The 16,984-nt window shown below is 45.6% G+C and overlaps 1 protein-coding gene across 5 annotated transcripts in view; it reads left to right on the top strand.

Annotated features, from left to right (window-relative positions):
* The window catches only part of galnt16 (UDP-N-acetyl-alpha-D-galactosamine:polypeptide N-acetylgalactosaminyltransferase 16), a 373,301-nt gene that overhangs the window by 329,780 nt on the left and 26,537 nt on the right, over window positions 1-16,984 (top strand). For all 5 annotated transcript variants that reach the window (XM_073040450.1, XM_073040448.1, XM_073040449.1 and 2 more), the window contains 4 exons: window positions 4,615-4,680; window positions 8,050-8,171; window positions 12,582-12,669; window positions 14,161-14,245. In XM_073040450.1, coding sequence (XP_072896551.1) covers window positions 4,615-4,680; window positions 8,050-8,171; window positions 12,582-12,669; window positions 14,161-14,245 — 361 coding nt within the window. The remainder of the gene's footprint in view (window positions 1-4,614; window positions 4,681-8,049; window positions 8,172-12,581; window positions 12,670-14,160; window positions 14,246-16,984) is intronic.

The raw sequence follows: 16,984 nt of genomic DNA, 5'->3' as shown, positions 1-16,984 counted from the left end.
AGTCTGTAAAAGGTGAGTGTTCAGCAGTTGGTATTTATCATGTTCAGGCAGCTGTTCAAGCAGACTCACTACTCTCGCAGCTGTGGAACTGCTGAGAGATGCTACCGTGTAGTAAATTTCTCACAGAGCAGACCAGGCCTCAGCTTGTACAAACCAAGTGACGGCAATTTGCTCCCAAACCTCTGGCAATTTCAAAGTGACTGTGTAGGCCGACATGTTCAATAACTGAGGAATCTTCCTGGAGCATTGTGGTCACCGATGTAGGTTTTCACAAATAACATGAAATGAGACATAATGAAACCGGTAAGACATTTTATTGAACTCCAAAACCTACACACAGAAGTATGCCAAAACTCTTTGCCTAAAAATGTTGTCATGTCAGACCAGCCTCTTAAAGTGAACCCAGAAGTCAATGTTGGTGGTTGTGAATTATGTACATTTCTCCCAATTATATTACCCTACAATGGTATTGAACTGGAAAGAAGGCAGAGAGGATTTACGAGAATGTGGCCAGGACTTGTGGGAGAGATTGAGCAGGCTGGGATTGGATTCCTTGGGGCCACTTGCAGAAGTTCTCTGGTGACTCTGTGGTGTTTGGGTGTATCAGAGATGGGCAGGAGTGGGAGTACAGAGGACTGGTGGACAGGTTTGTGGAGTGGTGAGGGAGGAATCATCTGCTTCTGAATGTGGCCAAAACCAGGCAGCTGCTGATTGATTTTAGGAGGAAAAGGACTGTGACGAGTCCTGTATACATTCTGGGAGAAGAGGTTGCAGTCGAGGAGTGCAAATACTTGGGTACTCACCTTGAGAACAGACCTGACTGGAAAACCAACTGTTTACAAGAAGGGGATGAGTCTCTGTTTTCTAAAGAAGCTGAGATATTTCAGTGTGTGCAGCAGGATGTTGGAGATCTTTCACCAGTCTGTTGTAGCAAGTGCAGCCTTCTTTACAGCTTTTTGCTGGTGATGCGTTAAATAAACTCATCAAGAAGGCTGGATCCGTCCTTGGCTACAACCCAGACTCTTTTGAGTTAGTGGTAGAGAGGAAGTCACTAAACAAACTGTTACCCGTTATGGACAATCTGGCATATCCTCTCCATGACCTACTGAATAAGCAGCAGAGCACCCTTTCGAATAGGTTCTTTCAGCTCCACTGTCACAGGCAACGTTATAGAAAATCTTCCCTACCAAATGCAATAAGCATACACAACAGTTCATCTCTGTGCAACACAACACACATGATAGTACAATAGTCTCTGTTTTATTATTTCATACATTATTATTGTGTATATTAGTGTTCTATATTTTATTATTGGTTAAGTGCACATTGCTAAGTGTGTTTTTAAATGTTGTTGTAATGAAAGAATTTTCCACTCAGGATCAATGAAATATTATTATTATTATTGCACTTTATGACAGTATATAAAATAATGAAGGGTACAGGTAGTGTAAACACACATTAGATAGATTTTTGTTCCCGTGGAAGGGAACTATAAACTAGGGGGCATAAATTTAAAGTGAGAGAGAGAAGATTGGAAACGTCTTCACACGGAGGGTGGCGCATGAAAGGTGCTGCTGGATGTGGTAGATCAGCAACCTTTCAAAGACACTTGGATAAGTACGTGAACGGGAGGTTGAAAGAGATATGGGCCAGACGTGTGCAAATGGGACTAAGTTGGTGGTCTGAAGGACCTGGTTTCAGGCTGTGTGACACGATGACATAATGAAGCCCACACACTGATGCCCTGCTGAATATTTGCCCACAAACTAATCTCACTAAGATTGCCTCAGAGGTGCCTGTTGCTCATTGGCTGCGAAATATGTTGGGATATCCTGATATTGCAGATGGGGCTAAACTTGGTCGTCCATTTTCATCAAGTAGAAGGTTATTAAATGTGGAAGGGGTCCACAATGTATTAGGTCCAAGAAATGGGCTACAGTGAACTTTGGGAGTAGGGTCCGAGGTCATGTTACTTAACGTAACATTGGATATTAATGGTGAATTTAGCTTTATTTCCCAAATCCCTCTGCGTCTTTCATCATTTTATACACCTCAACCAAGTTTGCCAATAGCCGCCTTTGTTACAAAGGAAACAACCACAGTGTATGCAGCCTTTCCTCTTAACTTCAACACAGGTACGTAGTCTCCAGCGGTCGAAAAGGTTTGGTTCTGAGACTTGCTTACAACATAAACAGTTCTTTGTTCCTTTTACAGAGGAGGTTTATTTAGTGATAACAGTATCACTTCATCACAATACAACTGTAGTGAACTACATATACCTGTCTGGACACACCCCCCCGCCCCCCCCCCCCCCCGCTGACTGCTCCTGTGGCTCCTCCCACGGACCCCGGTATAAAGGCGATTGGGGACACCGCCCCGGCCTCAGTCTCCAGGATGTAGTGTGGTGGTCATTTGCTGCTTGTTCTTTCTTCCAGCCAATAAAAGCCTATATCTCGCCTTACGTCTCCGAGAGTTATTGATGGTGCATCAACAACAATATTACACAATTCACACTACTAGCAGTCAATAGCTTCAAATGAAACCGGTCATTTCTGTCCAGAATCCACTCGAGCCCCTGCTGCCCCAATGGTGGCAGGAGGCTCTCAATGTGCCTGTGTGCTGAGGGCATAAGGGCACGGATGTAACCCCAGAACAGGGGCAAGCATTCAGCTCTTTCCTCATAACTTTTCCAAAAGGAGGTTTATTTAGTGATTGCAAAGTTACAAAACTGCAGCAATCCATGACTCACTATTTACAATCAGTAGTTAGAACACAGTCATCTCTATTGAACACATTCGAGCTCCTGCGGTACGCATTTGTTCTGAAAATCCCCTATTGTACCCATGGATACTCTTATGTTTTATAACTCCAGAAATTAATTGAAAGTAAAACACGGGAGCCTGGGATAAACGTGTCAACTTTGTTTTAATTTAGTCAGGAGCTCACTTATGATGATATTTGCCATTCACATACTTCTACATATAACCCAGAATGATTATGTAAACAACAAAGAATACTTAATCAAGCAATATATTTACAATTAAATACACTAGATATCACTAGCTGTTTCTCGAGGGACACGTGGGCAGGGCCACGCTCCCTTCACACTGGATAACAAAGATCACAGGCATTGAGCAGACTGTAACCTCTCACACTCCACACGTACATGAAACACTGACTCCCTCTGGCTGCAGAAATAGAAGTGGGGGGGTGGGTGGGGTGGCTGAACAATTTGTAAATAAGAAGTGCAGCTGCTCAGCATATATTTAGCCAAAAGCACAGGCCAGCCAAGGGTAACGTTCACTCAAACCAGGGTGTTTGGCTCAACCGTTCAGCTTTCTCAATGATATTGTCGCTGTAGGAAAGCCGTTATCCGTACTCAGTCATGGGCTCTATGTGCAATAAAGGCCTGGCTGTTCTCATTGATGCTCCATGTCAGCAAGATGAAGGAGCTGGTGTAGACTTCAGGAGGGGAAACCAGAGGTCCCTGAGAGGATCAGAGTTGGAGAGGATTAGCGACTTTTAATTCCTGGGTGGCACGATTTCCGAAGATCCGTCCCGGACCCAGCATTTAAGTGCAATTGTGAAGAAAGCACAACAGCACTTCCTGATGAGTTTGCAGAGATTCGGCATGACATTTAAAACTTTGACAAACTTACATAGATGCGTACTGGAGAGTGTATTGACTGGCTGCAGTACAGCCTGGTATGGGAACACCAGTGTCTTTGAATGGAAAATCCTACAGAAGGTAATTTATTTGGCCCAGTACATTGGGGTAAAGCCCTCCCAACCATTGAGCACATCTACATAACATGTTGTCATAGGAAAGTAACATCCATCATCAGAGACGCCACCACCCAGGCCACGTTCTCTTCTCACTGCTGCCATCAGGTACGTACAGGAGCCTCAGGGCTCACACCACTAGGTTCAAGAACAGGTGCTACACTTCAGCCATTGGGCTCTTGAATAAAGGGGATAACTACACTCACTTGCCCATCATTAAAATGTTCTCACAACCAATGATCTCACTTTAAGGACTCTTTATCTCATTGTCTCATGTTCTTATTATTTATTGCTATTTATATTTGCATTTGCACAGTTTGTTGTCTTCTGCACTCTGGCTGATCTTTCACTGATCCTGTTACAGTTACTATTCTATAGATTTGCTGAGTATGCCCACAGGAAAATGAATCTCAGGGTGCTATATGGTGACATGTGTACTTTGATAATAAAATCAACTTGGAACTTTGATAGAATGTCTTCTGACATCTTAACCTTGCACCAGAGCTGTGAACTGAGTTCCCATCTGGCCGAAGATGCCTGTAGCCTCGCAGTAGCTGGTAACTCTATCCCACACTCACTGTTATGTCTGGGGTGTTCGTAAGTCCAATTTTAATTACTCACCATGAACAGAAGACAATGGAGTGAGCTGATAAAAGGATAACAATGCTGAGAGCTGGCGGCCGGGTGATCAGATAGCAATAATGTGAATGTTTCACCTCTCATATGTGTGTGCAGGCCACGGTGAGAGAGAGCCAGTGTGGATCCAATGTGTATGTTCTTCAGGCATCAAGGATCCTTTCCAATAGCAACCCATTGTCATCTCTCTTTCAGCTGAGGACTGTGAGCTCTTAATGAAGATTCCCAAGATCCGATGTTTAAGGAACACTAAGCGTGAAGGTGGGCCAAAAGTTTATTTTCCCAATGACAGAGTCACATGCTCAATTGGTTGGGATGCATGCTGATTTCTGCAGCCTGACAACAGATAGATCCTCGACTGCATGATTCCGGTTCCTCCCACGTCCCCAAATGCTGGGCTGCTGTAACTGAGTAGGGGAATGGTAGGTCTGGGACCAATTGATGGGAATGTGGGGAGAATAGATTACAGAGGAAATTAATGGAGCAGTTAGTTTGCTCTGTTAAATGGTACAGACTCAATGGGCAAGTGACTTTCTTCTGTGTGTAAGGAAATTTGGAATACGACCTGGAGCCAAGTTGACAGACGGCTAAAGGAGATGGATGGGAAGATGGCCCAGTCTGAACCTATGGTCTGAATGGAATGCTTGTTGGGACAGACAGCTCTGTTGGTTGGGCAGATGGAAAAAGAAGTATCAATAATCAGAGGGCTGATCAATAGTCAGAAAAGGTACAAAAAGTGGAGAAATTTAAAGGAGAGCCACACAAGTTGCATTCTAACATCTCTTCCTAAGTTTCTGCAGAAACAGTTTCAAAAGAAAGATTTCCAATTGTTGGCATAAATATCAATTCCTCCTTCTGATGAAAAATGTTTTCCCTCCCCCTCCCCCCTTCTAATCTCCACTCTGGCTTCTTATGTCTTCTCACCTGCCTATCATTCTCCTCCTCGGCCCCCTCCTCCTTCCCTTTCTCCCATGATCCGCTCTCCTCTCCTATCAGATTCCTTCTTCTCAAGCCCTTTACCTTTCCCACCCACCTGGCTTCACCTGTCACCTCCTTCCCCTCCCCACCTTTTTATTCTGGTGTCATCCCACTTCCTGTCCAGTCCTGATGGAGAGTCACGAGCCAAAACGTTGACTTTTGTTTATTTCCACAGATGCTGAGTTCCTCCAGCATTTTGTAAATGTTGCATTAAATATTAAGCATTAGCTTTACTTGTCCCACGAATATCGAAGCATACAGTGACCAGCACAGTCTGGGGGCAGCACCCACAGAACCCAGTAACTCTAACCCCTGTGGGAGCTTCTGCTGTTTTGTTATTCTCTCCTAGAAAGAGAAGGTCTGGCTCTCGCATTTAGATTTTGTCTGAGTCTTAGATTCCCTAAGAGCAGAAATAGTTTCTCCTGCCATTTTATTAACTTTCCTTTGTAAGTTGAACACTCCAATTCTCCTTGAATCTAAGATACTCTCCCACTTTCCTGTGTTAGTGATGTTTTAGTACGTCATACAGTAGGGAGGCAGTCATTCCAGCCATCTTGTCCATGCTGAGCTCTGTGCCTTTCTCAGCTAGTCCCGTTCACCTGTGCTTCACCCACATCCTTTCTCAGCTAGTCCCGTTCACCTGTGCTTCACCCACATCCTTTCTCAGCTAGTCCTGTTCGCCTGTGCTTCACCCACATCCTTTCTCAGCTAGTCCTGTTCACCTGTGCTTCACCCACATCCTTTCTCAGCTAGTCCTGTTCGCCTGTGCTTCACCCACATCCTTTCTCAGCTAGTCCTGTTCGCCTGTGCTTCACCCACATCCTTTCTCAGCTAGTCCTGTTCGCCTGTGCTTCACCCACATCCTTTCTCAGCTACTCCCGTTCACTTGTGCTTCACCCACATCCTTTCTCAGCTGGTCCCGTTCGCCTGTGCTTCACCCACATCCTTTCTCAGCTGGTCCCGTTCGCCTGTGCTTCACCCACATCCTTTCTCAGCTGGTCCCATTCCCCTGTGCTTCACCCACATCCTTTCTCAGCTGGTCCCATTCCCCTGTGCTTCACCCACATCCTTTCTCAGCTAGTCCTGTTCACCTGTGCTTCACCCACATCCTTTCTCAGCTGGTCCCGTTCACCTGTGCTTCACCCACATCCTTTCTCAGCTAGTCCCGTTCACCTGTGCTTCACCCACATCCTTTCTCAGCTAGTCCTGTTCGCCTGTGCTTCACCCACATCCTTTCTCAGCTAGTCCTGTTCACCTGTGCTTCACCCACATCCTTTCTCAGCTAGTCCTGTTCGCCTGTGCTTCACCCACATCCTTTCTCAGCTGGTCCTGTTCGCCTGTGCTTCACCCACATCCTTTCTCAGCTAGTCCTGTTCGCCTGTGCTTCACCCACATCCTTTCTCAGCTACTCCCGTTCACTTGTGCTTCACCCACATCCTTTCTCAGCTGGTCCCGTTCGCCTGTGCTTCACCCACATCCTTTCTCAGCTGGTCCCGTTCGCCTGTGCTTCACCCACATCCTTTTTCAGCTGGTCCCGTTCGCCTGTGCTTCACCCACATCCTTTCTCAGCTGGTCCTGTTCGCCTGTGCTTCTCCCACATCCTTTGTCAGCTGGTCCCGTTCGCCTGTGCTTCTTCCACATCCTTTCTCAGCTGGTCCCGTTCTCCTGTGTTTCACCCACATCCTTTCTCAGCTGGTCCCGTTCACCTGTGCTTCACCCACATTCTTTGAAAACAGGGTTCACACCATTAACCAAGGGGTTCAGGCACCCCAGGTTGGGGACTTCTGCTCTAAATCTTTCCTATTCATCAACTGTACTTGTCCAAGTGTCTTTTAAACATGGATTTGTAGTCCCCAGTACATTACTGTGCACATTAGCACATATATGTAGCTATGATGCCCAAGACGTCTGCATAATACTGTAGTAATTTTATGTATTGCATGGTATTGTTGCAAAAAAAACAAATTTCATGGGTGAAGATGGGCCTAATTCTGAAATGGGTCTCTACTGTGGACTGAGAGTGGGAAGGGGGCAGGGAGAGGGGAATCATGGTTGGGAAAAGGGACGGAGAGGGGAGGGAGTAGGAAGCATCAGAGAGACATTCTGCAATGATCAATACACCAATTGTTTGGAATCAAATGTCTCAGGGCTGGGTGTGTCTGTACCCACGCCACACTCCACCCCTGGCACTCCTTCTCTGCCACCTGTCCCTCACCCCTCCCACAGTGCTTCACCCTCACCATTCCCAGCATCCTTCGCTCCCAGCAGATTTACAAACTCGCTCTCTGCTCCACATGGACAAATACAGTACTGTGCAAAAGTCTTAGGCACTACATATATGTGTGTGTGTGTGTAAGAATTTTGCACAGTCCTGTACATTAACTAAGAATGCAACATGTGAAATGTTTAAATAGAATAGTAGCAGAGAATAAGATGAACTTCCCAGTCATGAGTTCTTCACCCTGTAATATGAACAACTTCCCCTTTCCACAGATGCTGCCAGACTTGCTGGTTGATATTGAACATCATCAGGGTTTTTCCCTCTTGGACTGGTAATAGATTCTGTCTCATGACCCAATCTTGCCTTGAAGGTTTGCTTGGTTACTGACATTGTTTTCCTGGACCCATTGTAAAACACTCCTCCTTCTGTAGGGCTGATTCGATCACGAGTGAAGGGAGCTGATGCTGCTACTGCAGAGGTCCTGACCTTCCTGGATAGCCACTGTGAGGTAAACAAGGACTGGCTGCAGCCCCTCTTGCATCGAGTTAAGGAGGTGAGTCTGACTGGGTGGTTCTCAGTGGCTTAGCAGGGAGCAGGGTTGAGAGAATATATGTGCCCCATTTTAAGATTAGTGTTATAATTCCTGGGAATAAACTATCCATATGGAAAAGAGTAAACAGTGAACATTTTGGGCCGAGACCCTTCACCTGTCTTGAAGGAGGATCATGGCCCGAAACATTGACTGTTTACTCTTTTCCATAGATGCTGCCTGGCTTGCTGAGTTCCTCCAGCATTTTTTGTGTGTTGTTTGGATTTCCAGCATCTGCAGATTTTTCTCATGATAGTGATAAACTATGCGTGTCCCCTATGCGTGTCCCCGAGAGGGTGTTGCTCACTCCTATGTTACTGATATTGAATTGAATTGACTTTATTATAGGAATTTATAATAAAAAGTATGTACAACAGGACAGCCAATATAACATAGAAATACAATTATATCAGCGTGAATTAATCAGTCTGATGGCATGGCCTGGTGGAAGAAGCTGTCCCGGAGCCCGTTGGTCCTGGCTTTTATGCTGCGGCATCGTTTCCCGGATGGTAGCAGCTGGAACAGTTTGTGGTTGGGGTGACTCAGGTCCCCAGTGATCCGTCGGGTCCTTTTTATACACCTGTCTTTGTAAATGTCTTGAATAGTGGGAAGATCACATTCACAGATCTGCTGGGATGTCTGCACCACTCTCTGCAGAGTCCTGCAATTGAAGGAAGTACATTTCCCATACCAGGCAGAGATGCAGCCAGTCAGGATGCTCTCAATTGTGCCCCTGTAGGAAGTTCATAGGATTTGGGGACCCATGCTGAACTTCTTGCTGTAGTATTTTTTTCACCACACAGCCAGTATGTACAGACCACGTGAGGTCCTCGGTGATGTTTATGCTGAGGAACTTAAAGCTGTTTACCCTCTCGACCCCAGATCCATTGATGTCAATAGGGGTTACCCTGTCTCCATTCCTCCTGTAGACCACGACCAGCTCCTTTGTTTTTGTGACACTGAGGGAGAGATTGTTTTCTTGACACCACTGTGGCAGGGTGGTGATGTCTTATAGTGAAGGTACTCCCACCGTGCGGTTATGCAGGGACCCAGAAACAATGAATGAATGGCAAAATACAGGATTTCTAATCAGAATAATATCTGATCTTCAGGATATCGTTTCAGAGTTGGGATGTCATGTTGTAACTATACAAGCCATTGGAGAGACCTCGCCTGGAGTAACATGCGCTGTCTGATTCCTGGAAAGAGGAAAGATGTTACTAGCATCCACAAGGAGATCACTGGGTTTGACTTAGACATGCTGGATAGGCTGCAATTGTTTTCCCTGGAGCATCGGAGACTGAGGGGTGATCTCAGAGAAGTTTATAAAACATGAGGAGGTGGTCACAGTCTTTCCCCAGGGTAGGGGAGTCTAAAACTAGTGGATATAGATTTATGGAGGTTTAAGGGGAGTTTGAAGCTGGTGATGAGCTCCTCGAGGAAGGTGAGTACAATTACAACGTGTAAGAGATAGTTTCATGGATATGAAAGGTTTGGAGGGATAGGAGACAAATGCAGGCAAAGGGAATCAGCTCAGATAGGCGTCTTATCCTAAGGGCCTGTTTCTATCCTCTATGATTCTATGACGTGGAGTGGAACAAGGAGGTAGTGTTCCCATAGGACTGGTACCTTTTGTATTGAGAGTCATGCAGTGCAGAAACAGGCTGCTGAACCCTGTATATCCTTCCAGTGCCCATTGCTCATCTGCTCTAATGGGACATTACTCTTTTTCCACTCCTGTCCACACACATCCTCGAGAGTGAGTTGCCAATTCAGTTTGACTCTTTTGTTTTGGATTCCAAGCAGTTAATGCACACTGACAAGACTGTCTAAACACATTTAGAAGTAGAAACGGTTTCTGTTGCTCCTCCTCCTACACCATCACTTGAGGAGAGAGTTCCAAGTTTCTGTGAAGAAATTACTTCCAAAGGTTCTGAGAATTCTCTTTTTATCCCCTGGAAGGCACCCAATTCACTAAGAGCAGAAATAATTGCTCTCTGCCTATTCTATTATTTTTCCTTTGTACCTTGAAAACCCCAGTTGTCCTCCTATAATCAAAGATACAGTCACACAAGGAGGAATTCTGCCTGTGGTCTGGTGCCCAGAACTGTTACAGAGTCAGACAGCAGGGAGACAGGCGTTCAACTCAACTTGTCCATGCCGGCCAAGGTGGCTTCCTGACCTACGTCCACTTGTCCATGTTTGGCCCTTATCCTGTCCTATCCTTGTATCTGTCCAAATGTATTTTCAATGTTGTTTTGGTGTCTGCCCCACCACTCCCTCGGGCAGCTCGTTCCACTTGCCCATCACCCTCAGATCCCCATCAAATTTTCCCCTCCCACCATACGACCTCCCCACCCTTCTGAAGACTAATTCACAAGCACCGATCCCTGAGATTGCTCAGCAACTCCAGTGTGTATTGGGCAGTGTGGTAGGAGGCAGGGGGACAACAAGGATGGATCTTGGAGTTCCCTCCATCAAATAGTGTTTGTGCTGCAAAACTGTGTTTTCTTGGACAATGGCAGGCCCAATGTAACCAGAATTGACTGCAAACCCATTCCTATCTCAATAGACTAAGGACAGACGCTAACTGTTCCTGCTCTCTGATGTGTTGCCCAATTAATCCATAAGACCATAAGGTATAGGAGCAGATTTAGGCCATTTGGTCCATCGAATCTGCTCTGCCATTTCATCATGGCTGATCCATTTTCTCTCTCAGTCCCAGTCTCCTGCCTTCTCCATGTATCTCTCCATGCCCTGACCAATCAGGAAACTATCAACCTCTGCCTTAAATATACACAAAGACTTGGCAACAAATCCCACAGATCCACCACTCTCTGGCTAAAGAAATTCCTCCTCATCTCCGTAGTAAATGGACACCCCTCTATTCAGAGGCTGCGTCCTCTGTGTGGTCTTAGACCTCCAAACTACAGGAAACATCCTTTCTACATCCACTCTGCCGAGGCCTTTCTATATTCGATAGGTACCCCTCATTGAATTCCAGTAAATACAGGCCCAGAGCCATCAAAAACTTTTCATATGACCAGCCTTTCAATCCCAGAATCATTTTCGTGAACCTCCTCTCCAGTTTCAGCACATGCTTTTTTAGATAAGGGGACTAAAACTGCTCACAGTGCTCCAAGTGAGGCCAGTAATTCTCTCGTCAGCAATCCCATTTTCTCCTGCAAGTGTTTCCACTGCCAGTATTTATTTGCTGACAGTTTTATATGTGGCTATTCCTTCACCCCACTTTCAGTAGTGTAGCCATGGTTTGTGGTCTGCATTTCACAATCAGATCAATAATTTACCCTCAATTTCCTGAACTTCAACTTTGGTCCTGGCTCTTATGGTTGATTTTTATCAGGTGTTTTCTCTAAGTCCATATAAATACTTGCCTCTCATAAAATTACATGCAAGTCTTTGTTCACTTTCTTTTGTTTATTGCCTTCAAGTTACTGATAGTGAATGTTGTGGTGAGTGGTTAGTAAACCATGTAATATCATTCCCCCATCTATCTGAAACAGCTGTATGACATGTGCAGTCTTCCAGACTAAGGGAAGGACTTTGGATAAGATAACAAGGATGTCTGCAATATTCTCACCTATCTCAGCAGATTGAAACCTACATCAGTCCTGAGCCAGAACATTGAAAATTCCTTTCCTCACACAGATACTGCTCGACCTGCTGAGTCCCTCTTGCAGATTGTTTGTTGCTTCAGATTCTAGCATCTGCAGCCTTTTGTGTCTTCAACACTTTATGAGTCCAGCCTAGAGGGAAGAAGGACTTTCCATTCCATGATCTCCATCAGTTTCAGAATTTCTTCTGGGTGTGACGATGAAAATGTAGCAGCTGAGTTGTGCTAACCTGAGTTGTGTTAACCTCCTGCATGGTTAATGTGATATTACAAAAGCAGATTTTCTGGTTTTTGGTTGGGGAATAAATATTGCCTAACGAAGTGGGGAGAGCTCCCCAGTTCATCTGTGTGAAGGAGCTTACTATCCTGAAAGACGCTGCTCTGACAACATGGCACTCCCTCAAAAGGGCGTCGGGGTCACGGACCTGAGATTTGCATTCGGTCTCAGGACTGGACTATTCTCAGACCTTTTTGACGTGAGGTGGATGCTACAGACTGTCTGCTCAGAGAGCAGAGTGACTGGAGAGAGCGAGGTCCCCTGCAGTAGCAGACAAACCAGCAAAGGCTTCCTCACCCTTTTTCCAGTTGTTCTTTGTGAGATCCTGCATGTAGAAACTGCCTTTGACATGAGCAGCACAAACTTCATGGATTCAAGGATGAGCTCAACCAGTGAGGACGCTCTGAGAATGTTTCCATTTTCCGTGCTAATGACGCTGACTGTTCTCTTCCCAACCCCGCAGGATCACACTCGGGTGGTGAGCCCCATCATCGACGTCATAAGCCTGGACACCTTCGCTTACTTGGCCGCGTCTGCAGATCTTAGGGGAGGTACAGAGTGTGTTTCCTTCATTGCTATTTCCTTTCAAAGAAAAAAAGACAAGAATGATCAAGCATATAGCTCCGTTGTGGGCTTTGGCTGATCGGAATGACCTTTAACCTTTCACATATTCTGAAAAGTTAATTTCAACTTGCCCATCCCATTGTGATGTGCTGCTGGTTATATTTTCTATTGATTGCCCATCCTAGGTCTCCTAGAGATGGGTAGGTTGCATACCAGTGTTTTATGTTCAGGGATGATCCTGGAACACCCACTTGATTGAGGAAATCTGTCCACCAAACCCTGAGCCCAACTGAGTTCCACTTTCCTCCCCTCCCACCCTTCCTCTTCTCTGACAAGTAAGGTTGAGGAGCTGTGAAGTAGCAAGCTTAGCATTGGACAGTGGCTGGTCTGTGCATTGGGCTGCTCCCCAGCGCTGTCCTGAGTCAGCAGGGTGTTCTCATGTCAGTCGGAGGTATGTGGGGCACACTGCACATCCATCCTGCGTGCTGATCCTCTAGTTTGTGTTTAGCCCTACCCTGGCAGTGGAGGAGGTGAAGGCAGACATGTCAGTGTGGGAATGAAGAGGAGAACTAAAATGGCTGGCAGTCAGGAGATCCAGAGTAACACACACAAAATGCTGGAGGAACTCAGTAGGTCAGGCAGCATCAATGGAGAGGAATTGACGTTTTGTGCCGAGACCCTTCCTCAGGACTTGGGAGATCCAGTTGGTCCATGGGAACCACCTCATTACTCTGTCCAAAGCACTCTTAAGTTTTTATATATTTCTGTATGCCACAAGAGTCTAAAGAGCCAAATCTAATCAGTAAAGTTTCTAAATTAATTTCTTTCTGATTTGCAATTAAAATGGGTGTATGTATCTTGATCTCTCTGCCTCTTGCAGTTGCTTAGTGTTGGAGTACCGAGCCATGATTAAGGGCAGTGGGTACAGGGAACCCACTCCTCCCTCTGCAGCTTCTCCCTAGCCCACTGACTTGGAAATACATTCCTGTCTAAAGCCTGAGCTCCCTGCCTCTCAGCACTGTTCGAAACAGTGGCAGTATTCAGGAAAGGCAGGTCATCCCCAGCTTCTCGGCTAAGCTGCCTGTTGTAGCCAGATCCCGTGACTATACCTGCAGAGAATATGAGTTTAGAGGTACAGGCAAGTGCTGAATGTGTGAGCTGTAGCGGTGTGCTACACGCAGCGCTAAATTAACGACATGGAGTAGGTAAACTGCAGTCAAAGATAAAGTTTATTCCAACTTCACAGTCTTGCTTTTAAAGCCTCCCTCCCCCGCTGGATGCCTCGAGAGGCACAGGCTTTCTCCCTTTGTTCCGGACCTAGCCTTTGTGCCTGCACGCTGGCTAATTGTCAGCCGGTTCGAGTGTGCTAGTAAGTGGGTCGCCACAGAGCCACGATATTGGTGTTCCTCAACTGCATTTTGCTGAGGCAGCATGCTTTCCTCCGTTCATCCTGCTGTTTTCCCTCCCTCTTCCTGTAGGCTTTGACTGGAGTTTGCACTTTAAATGGGAACAGATATCCTTTGAGCAGAGGATGGCAAGACCAGACCCAACCCAATCAATCCGGTGAGTGACTGCCGTCGTCGCAATATTGAATGAAATGCTTTCTATGGTTGCCCCGCACGGGAGGAGAACGTAGAACAGGAACAAGCCCTTTGATGCCAAATTAAACTAATCTCCTCTCCCTGCACATCAGAGAGTCACAGAAAAGTACAGCACAGAAACAGACCCCTCATTCCATCGAGTCCATGCCGAACCATTTAAATAGCCACAGCCCTCCATATTCCTTCACAGTTAGCATATTTATGTGTCTGACAGCCTCTTGAACACCACGATTGTATTTGTTACTTCCACTTCCCTGGTAGTGTGTTTGAGGCCCTACTCTGTTATAAAGAAAACAGCTCTATACATTCCTTTTAAACGTTACTGCTGTTAATTCTAGTATCTGTCACTTCTACACAGGAAGAAGAATCTGCTTGAACCTTCTTTGAAATTTAAAACACATTTGTCTCCTCCCTTTTCCAGTTGTGGTGAAGGGTCTTTAACTGAAAGAGTTCACTCCGTCCCCCCCCTGTGCATGATGCGTGGGGCTGAAGTTTCCAGCATCTGTAGATTTTTGTTCCAGCATCAAAAAACCTGGTAAAATTTAATTGCTTTCATTACATTTTCACCTTTTTTTTTAACACAGAACGTAGAAAAGTTCAGCACAGTGTAAACCCTTTGACACATGATTCTGTTCATAGAAACATAGAAAATAGGTGCAGGAGTAGGCCATTCGGCCCTTTGAGCCTGCACTGCCATTCAGTATGATGGCTTATCATCCAACTCAGAACCTTGTACCTGCTTTCTCTCCATACCCCCGATCCCTTCAGCCACAAGGGCCATATCTAACTCCCTCTTAAATATAGCCAATGAACCGGCCTCAACTGTTTCCTGTGACAGAGAATTCCACAGATTCACCACTCTCTGTGTGAAGTTTTTCCTCGTCTCAGTCCTAAAAGGCTTCCCCTTTATCCTTAAACTATGACCCCTCGTTCTGGACTCCCCCAACATCGGAAACAATCTTTCTGCATCTAGCCTGTCCAATCCCTTTAGAATTTTATACATTTCAATAAGATCCCCCCTCACTCTTCTAAATTCCAGTGAGTATAAGCTTTGTCGATCCAGTCTTTCTTCATATGAAAGTCCTGCCATCCCAGGAATCAACCTGGTGAACCTTCTTTGTACTCCCTCTATGGCAAGAATGTCTTTCCTCAGATTAGGGGACCAAAACTGCACATAATATTCCAGGTGTGGTCTCACCAAGGCCTTGTACAACTGCAGTAGAACCTCCCTGCTCCTGTACTCGAATCCTCTTGCTATGAATGCCAACATACCATTTGCCTTTTTCACCGTCTGCTGTACCTGCATGCCCACTTTCAATGACTGGTGTACAATGACACCCAGGTCTCATTGCACCTCCCCTTTTCCTAATCGGCCACCATTCAGATAATAATCTGTTTTCGTGTTCTTGCAACCAAAATGGATAACCTCACATTTATCCACATTAAATTGCATCTGCCATGAATTTGCCCACTCACCCAACCTATCCAAGTCACCCTGCATCCTCTTAGCATCCTCCTGACAGCTAACATCGCTGCCCAGTCGCATTGTAACACATGACAACTTTGTACACTGTTCACAACTCCACCAGCCTTCATGTTATCTGCAAACTTACTAATCCACCCTTCCAATTCCTCAAGTCATTTATAAAAATTACTAAGAGCAGGGGTCCTAGAACTCAGCCCTGCACTGACCTCCAGTCAGAAGTCAATTCTGTATCCACACCGCCATGTTTGCCTGCATTCCATACCTCGTGATCTCTGAGTGGGGAACCCGATCAAATGTCCGAATGTCATACATACTAAAATCAACATCCACTGCTTTGCTTTCATCAATTTGTTTTGTCACTTCAGTCTGGTTTATGAGTCATATGGCCTGCCCCTCACAAAGCCCTGCTAACAGTCTATGCTTACTAATAAATCCCATCTCTCAGAATCCTGTCCAATAGTTGGCCCACCACTGATATAAGATTCACTGGCCTATAATTCTAAGAATTATCCCTATTACCTTGAATAAAGAAATAACACTTGAAACCCTCCATTCTCCTGTGGCCAGTGAGGGCACAAAGGTCATCACCAACAGTGTAGCAAACTCTTCCCTCACTTCCCATAGTAACCTAGGATTGTATCCCGTATGGCATGGAGAACTTACTTATCCAAATGTTTTTTAAAAAGTCCAGCACATCCTCTTTCTTAAAGTCGGGCTGTTGCAGCATATTAAGCTTTTCTTCTCTGGTCCCTCTCTCTGGTGAATACTAAAGCACGGTATAAATTCTGGACCTTCCGTAGCCCCCTTAACCATAGACACTTGATTTCTCGTTTATCCCTGATTGGATCCATATTCACTTGTGTCATCCTCCTGTTCTTCTTGTATGTGTAGAATGCTTTGGGGTTTTCCTCACCAAAACCTTCTTATGCCCATCCCCCTCTTCTTGGACTCCTCTGGAGCCCTGACTGATCCGTATTTCCTAAACTTTAAATAACTTTCCTTCTTCGTCTTGACTCGATGTTCCACATCTCGTTTCCTTCACCCTATCCAGAACCTCATGCAAGTGTTCCCCCAACAACCTCCACATTCCCCTGAGTAAATCTATTCCCAGTTTATGCTCCCAAGTTCCTGCCCAATAGCATTAAAATTCGTCCTCCCCCAATTAAATACTTATCCATACTGTCCACTCCTGGGCGATGGTGAAGCTTGTTGTGC

The sequence above is a fragment of the Hemitrygon akajei genome, chromosome 3 (genome assembly GCF_048418815.1).
Source record: "Hemitrygon akajei chromosome 3, sHemAka1.3, whole genome shotgun sequence".
NCBI lineage: Eukaryota > Metazoa > Chordata > Chondrichthyes > Myliobatiformes > Dasyatidae > Hemitrygon > Hemitrygon akajei.
Note: the sequence above shows the minus strand (reverse complement) of the source record. Positions and strands in the feature narration are given on the sequence as shown.